At 33.9% G+C, this 7,182-nt stretch overlaps 1 protein-coding gene across 1 annotated transcript; it reads right to left on the reverse strand.

Annotated features, from left to right (window-relative positions):
• Window positions 1–509: 509 nt before the first annotated feature.
• LOC136344241 (transcription factor p65-like) lies at window positions 510–1,349 on the reverse strand. Its single transcript, XM_066291506.1, has 2 exons — window positions 1,204–1,349; window positions 510–1,099 (listed from the first exon to the last, which is right to left on the reverse strand). The coding sequence occupies exons 1-2, from the start codon at window positions 1,249–1,251 to the stop codon at window positions 692–694; spliced, it is 456 nt and encodes a 151-aa protein (XP_066147603.1). The 5' UTR covers window positions 1,252–1,349; the 3' UTR covers window positions 510–691.
• Between the last annotated feature and the right edge of the window lie 5,833 nt (window positions 1,350–7,182).

Genomic DNA, 7,182 nt, shown 5'->3' on the forward strand with positions numbered 1-7,182 from the left:
TTCGGAAATGAAGTCGGAGCTTTGTCAAAATAAGATCATTTGGAATTTCTCACTTTATGTTCGTCATTGACATGTGTAATGACGATAAACTCATTATCCACCTTACTATTTCTCTTATGAACAATAATCATAACTGTCGTTTCGTGATCTTTCGGAGATTAAACTTATTCCGCCAATTCTCAAGAATTCCTAATTGTTATTAATAACACGCTTGTACATAATGTACTCTACATTTTTAAAACATATTAGAAACAGCTAAAGTTGCCTTCGAAAAAGCCAAAATTGCAAAAAATGATTTCCACTTAAATCCAAAGCGCAAACAGTTGGCACTTGAAACGCAACAACGAATTTTACTTCGTAAAATAAAATTAAAAATCTTAGACCTTCCATACACATACATCAATTGGGGTTGCGGAGCCTCGGAAAGGCACTTTTTTCTAACCGTTATTTTTGCTACAAAACATCGAAATTGAAGACCTATATGATGTTGTATCTTGGAATATTATTATTATTAGTATTACGATCTCTTCATACCCAAGTAGGGATGTGTTTCACTTTATACTATTGACCCCACAACCCTAAGACAACCGTACTCCACAAATTACGATTTCGTCATAACAGTAAAGAATAAAACATAAATGTGTTTCACCAACAATTATTTTTTATTGACAGATTACATCAGCTGCTTTTTTTAAACACATCCGCAAGATCTTACTGGGACAGGTACACGGCTTAAGATTGAATTCAACACGCATGAGCTGAGAGCTGGAGCTGGTGCTGGAGCATTGACATATACGGTAGATGGAAGTGGAGCTGGTGCTGGAGCATTGACGTATACGGTAGATGGAGCTGGAGCCGATGCAGGAGAGCAAGGTACTAAAGATGGGGTTATTCCGTATTTTTGGCACGAGCAGTAGTTGCCCAATGGGATTTCGTCAGGGAGGGCGAGTGGAATGTTGATGTCTGGATGTTGGGTAAGCTTGGTCTTGACAGGTGGGCATATGAAAGAAGTTGGCACGTTGTAAAGGGCATTCTTCAAGTTAAGTCCCGGGATTGGGCATGGTGGTGGTGGTGGGGTCAAGATACATCCAGCATTAACCTGAAAAATAATTTTTTTTGTATTAATAATTGTGTTTTGTTCGCAAAGTATTTTCAAGATAATTAATGGTACATAGATTTTTTAAGATATTAAGAAATACTTACTTGGGCCACAACTACAGCGATGAAAGCAATTGTGAATCTGAGAGCCATTTTTTTAAAATGTTATTTTGATTTTGTCAGTATTTCAACTGTACCCTGAGATCAGGACGGTACCAATTTATACCAAAAATCATCTTATTGATAAGAAGCAGCTGGTTGAGTCCGCGACGTCACAAGTTTGCAAGTGAAACGTGATATTTTGCATAATTCTACTACCGGAAAGGGTTTGTATCAGTTTCCTTCCACTGTTTTTAATATTTTAATTACGATTTAAAACCGGGGTCAATGCAAAAAGATAAGATCTGTGGATGGAGGACATTTTTTATTTTTTCAAAGAATCATGATTGGGGAAATACAATTTCCTCTTATTAGTCAACTGTAGTGGTTTTAAAAAATATAGTTTAAACTAGGTCAATTTAGTCCAAAAATGAACATTTTCAGATCAGGTTACGATTTGTAATTCAATAAAGAAGAGAATAGAAAGAACATGGAAACTTAAATTGAAATTCGTTATACAGCCACGGAGTAATATGAAATCAAGTATGTTTGCAAAGTTAAAATTTGTTATAAATCGACATCTATTTCGAATGTATAGAAAAACTGTGAAAAATTGTCCACATTTATGATAAGTTCTGTCTTTTTGGAAAATATTTAAAGCCCTTTTAGTTTTAATTCAGGATAAGCAGGTTGTAAAATCTTATTCTGGACCAATAAAGATCTGCTCTATGGTTAAACTAATTTAATGTAATTTCGAAAATGTGAAGTGGTTTATACTAATAGAGTTTATTCAAGGAGAATCTGGATTTTTGCAGAAAACCTCTACATTTTGGAGTACGTGATGTTACGGTTTTAGGTACGTAGTTTTTTTCCATACAGAGTTTCTTCAGTTTTTCAGAATTCGAGAAATATAGTTGCCGAATAAAAAAAACATGGAGTTATTTTGGTCGCACTGTGTATTTTCAATTTACATAAAAAATCAGCAACTGAAAATAGGAATATATTATTCAATTTATCTACTAATATGTTAAACATCTGAAGAAATGAAATGAAAAATAACACAGGACGAATTCAAATATTCGGGTAACTTTATGTCATCTCTGTATATCTAGTGTTTCAGCACAAAAATACTCGTGATATAATTTTGTTCGTGGTTTCTGTGACACGGTATAAATCTATCGATTTGAAAAATTGCGAAGACAAAAGGAATATTTTTTCTCCTATTCACAAAAGTCAGCTTTTTAATTAAATAAAACGAGTTGTAGAAGAGTGACACTTTTGCTGCATGGGTATTAAAATGGTAATTTTATAGCCTGTTTTGTATTGTGTATTGAGAATAAAAATTGAATCTCTGCAAGTTTTTTTTCTGCGAAAGAAACCTTTTTTCTTTTTAAGCTATAAAATTACAAAACATCGATACCCCAATAAAAGTCAATTATTTTATGCCACAGATAATTTTGTTAATAAAACTTTAGTGTGGAATGAAGAAATATTTTACAAATTAAATCCTTGCTTATGATTCTCAAGCGATAGATAAATTTGATTTGACTAGAAGGCGTGATATCGTATGCTTATTATTAAACTTGCGTTTGTAAATATGAAAATATGTTTGTAAAATTTTAAACAATTACAATTTCAAATAACATGGTTATGTTGATAAACGAAATAATGAATATTGATATTGTTCTAGGTACATCAAGCCTACATATGTATAAAATGGACATATGGAGTTTTTGGCGTCTGACCTATCACTAAATAATATTGCTCTGTAGATTTTCGAATTGGCATTATAGACCAGGTGTGTACTTTTACGAGAAATACGTACAGTAATTTTCGACTAAATATCTTAGCAATTGGAAGAATTTTAGGAAAAAATTAACGCCCTGCTGACTTGTTGTTATTTAACCTCCATTTTACACCAGTTGTAAAAAATGTTTTTTGCACCTGAGTAGTGAAATGAAAATTAACGTCGTAACCTAATTATTATTATTTTTTTAATTTTTATTTGTTTCATAGTAGAAATAACAAAAAACCATACAACGGTGAAAGTACTTCAGACAAAGCTTTTCAACTGGTTGAATTCGAATGGTTTTAATTTTACAACTCCTATAAAGTTAAATTTTGGTCTTGTCAATACGACATTCTTGAAAAAATCAAATTTTAGAGATAAACTTAGAACAACCTATAATCTGTGTCCGGGCATAGTCAAACAATATATAACGAGTTTCCGTATTCGACCTGATTATGATCAGACGGTTATCTAAACGACAATATCAATGGTCATCAAGCTGTATTCGTGAATTGCTTCAGATGCAGATGCAGTCTTTTAAAAATCTTGTAATTTACAGATTTTAACTAAACAGGCAATATTGCTATGCCAAAAATATTTCTAAAGTTTGTTCTAAGAAATTTTTCAATAAGATCTGTCTCAAAGTTTGGTCATTTATAGTTGAGCTTTGTGTTTGGTTCATCGGGTACATAAGCTGGTTGAAAAACAAAGTTGATGTTAAAGTATATTTTTATTTCTCAAATCACAGCAGTTTAAGCACAAGGTGCAGGGATGGAAACTGGAGCTGCAGGGGCTGGTAGACTGTTCAACAGGTTTTCCAAGTTTTCCAATGGGTTGCAGCCGATGGCACCTACAGCCGAAGCTGCGGCTGAAGCAGGGGCTGGAGCAGAGACGTATGTCACTGGAGCTGGGGCTGGAGCAGCGGCATAAGTCACTGGAGCTGGGGCTGGAGCAGAAACTTGAGCAGGTCCAAACATAATGGTGGACGGGCCTGGGGCTGGAGCCGGTACGACAAAAGGTGCAGGGGCTGCGTTTTTAACACATGGGATCAGAGTTGGCTTGACGGCGTATTTCTGGCAAGTGCAGTAGTTGCCCAATGGGATTCTAGAGGGGAGGGGCAAAGGAATGTGGATATCGTGTTTCTGGTTTACGGTAGGATTTGGCTCATTGCAGGTCATAGAGGAAGGAACAACGAATTTTGGGGATGAAACTGCAGCTCCACATCCCGAAAAAGCAGATGCACCTCCATATCCGCGTAGAGCAGAGAGAGCAGCATATGGGAGACCGCATGTGCCGCACGATGGGCCAGCGCTAGCCTGTAACAAAAAAGGTTTATTACTTCAGTGTGTTAAAATTCTTAAATAACAGGAAATACGTTTAATAGGCGCGGGCGTATTTGAAATTTATTTATGAAAAATACATACCTGACTGATAACGGCAATGAGGCCGACAAGGGCAAGTGCGAGTTTGGATGCCATTTTTTAATGTTTTTTCTTTGAACCGTATTTGAACTGTGACCATCAGAAATAAACTCGCAGTTTTTATACCAACTAATTACATACCAAAAATCCGCCATAAAAATAGTAGGTACGTGATTTCCAATCAAGAACCCACTAGGAAGCTTATTGTTTTTATCAAAATATTTTCATTTTGAACCAAATAACTAAACATCAATTTAAGCATCTGTTTTGTTTTGGTAACCGATAGTATTTCCTCACATTGCCAACATCACTTGGTTATTGTTATCGTTGTTGTTGAATAGTTCATTAAACTCGCATTAGTTTGCATTGCATATGAATTTAGAGTTCAAGTTCAGCATTTCGTGTAGGTGTCTGTTAGAATTAAGAATTATTTTATCACAGCTTTAGTTCCATGTTTTTTCTTCTACTTTTTCCACCACCAATATCTAAATTGTGATAAGGCCCAAACTGTTAAAACGGTGTATCTAGTCCTATACCTAAACGGCCATATGGTCTTTACGTTTTGAAATATTTGGACGGTTTTGTCGAACGTGGCTCTAAAAGGCCATTAGTATTATAATTATAATTTTTTCGAGTGTGGATGTCCTGACGAATGCGTTCACTTTTGACTCAAACTGTACTGTTGAAAATTATAACCGATTGAATAAGCCGCATTATATCCAAGAATTTTTTCCTTTCGTTTAAATATCATCAGGAAAAAAATCGAAGCAAATTAATTACTTCAAAGTGTAAGAGAACTATTCAGTTTTATTTTATTTTTCACTTCAGTATATGAAGACTGCTACAAGCGTTAATCTAATTTCTCTTATTTTTGATCTAACAAGAGCGACATCATCAATGAATTTATGTTTCATTCATTCTTTTTTGACGAAATACGCTGTAACACATCACCTGGCCACGTTCCTCATGTAAATGTAACAAATTTCTTCGGGAAAAAGAATCCGTTACCCTAGATTATTTTTTACAAAGTACTGTGACAGTTCTTCGCAGACAACACAAAAACCCAAATTTTTATTTTTCGTTAGGCTTTTTCTTGTTCGGTGCACTAATGTATTGTGCAAATATGTGTACAGTGAATTAGTAAAATTTTTCATTCAAAAAATAAGTAGTAAGAGAGAATAACACATGCGAAAAAAACAACGTTAACCAAGCTAAACAGGTAATTGAAGAGTACGTAATTTATCCACAGTTATTTTGCTATTCGGTAGTGTCCAAGATAATCGGGGCCAATGTTGGGATTATGGAGAAATGGAAAAGGTATACCTTTACAGGATATCCTAATTTTATCCTGTATAATATTAATTTGGATTAATTAAAGTCTTGCATCTGCCGGCGAAATTAATTAATATTGGCTCAAATAAATCAAATTTTATATTTACAGCAGATACTCTTCATTTCTGATTAATAATTCCCAAAAAGTGTGTTTATTGAGTTCTCTGTTTTATAATATCATTCTAACAATTGGCATCCCAAGCGTGGAATTTATGGAAATTTTCTAATGCTGAACAATACTGAATGCGAAAGCATTCGTCTAATAAAGACCACTTGTCCAACGGCAATTCCGATAATATTCCAGTTAAATATTCCGAAAGGTCGTTAGAACTCCCTAAACTAAAACAATGAATCTGTTAGGATATCTATCTAAATGTCAACTACAAGAGAGTTCTTAGTCTTATACATTATTAGTGGCATCTTGGTGGATTGAAATTTCCAGTCGGTGTAGATATGTCACTAGTAAATTTATACCGGTCTGTTATGTTCAAATTAACTTTCATCAAAGTTATTTACAAAAAAATATGAAATCCACGAAAGATAGAAATGGATCTTCCTTGCGAGGTGTGTAGTAACTATACACAATAAAAATATGGCCAAAACGAGTATCTGTGCATGCCTAGCTTGTCGCCCGAACTAATCAGAAGTATTTTTCATTGAGTCTTTTTCTTCTTAAGCTACACCGAAAAAAAAGTACCACGTATATTTTGTATTTAAAAGAAGACCTTATTTTCTCAGATCTTTGGCAAATTTAGATCTCATCTAAATTTTCCGAAGACCAGTTAACTGTTAAATGAAAATTTTCTATTCTTCAAAAGGCAAAATAACTTTTATGTTAGGAATACCTTTTATACATTTATAAACGTGTTATAACGTATTTATTATATGACTGCCCCTGTTTAAAAAACATAAATTTATTTATTAAACGAAAACAACTTGTGCATAAATATGTTTTAAAAACATTTAACTGTTATATTTAACCAATTGACCACTGGGTATAAAAAGCGCGGAAACGGCAAATTATTTAAAAAATACATACCAGTTCTCCAAAGACCATTATAGGCACGTCATAGCGTCCGTTAATGGTTAATTATGAAGAGTTGATCCTATTCATACAATCATGCCCCTTTTGTGCTTCCGCCCTCCACCCAAGACTTAATATTGGTTGAATATTCGAGTACCTCACGTTTTACAGCAAAAAGTAAAAAAATTCGAAATCTTCTGAATTCACTTGAAAATCCCCTGATCTTACGTCGCTTCTCTTCGTTTTTTAAGAACAGAAAAAAATGTTATAAGTCAACCGCTTTAAAGAATCATGTAGATTATCAAACGATATTATCAAGTATATATCAACATTACTTGTCGATTCGGAGGTACTTTAGGTAAGTCATGAATGATGATTATTTTTGTACCCAATTTTTCTTATTTACCTCTACAAATTTT

This window comes from Euwallacea fornicatus, chromosome 16 (genome assembly GCF_040115645.1).
Source record: "Euwallacea fornicatus isolate EFF26 chromosome 16, ASM4011564v1, whole genome shotgun sequence".
Taxonomy (NCBI): domain Eukaryota; kingdom Metazoa; phylum Arthropoda; class Insecta; order Coleoptera; family Curculionidae; genus Euwallacea; species Euwallacea fornicatus.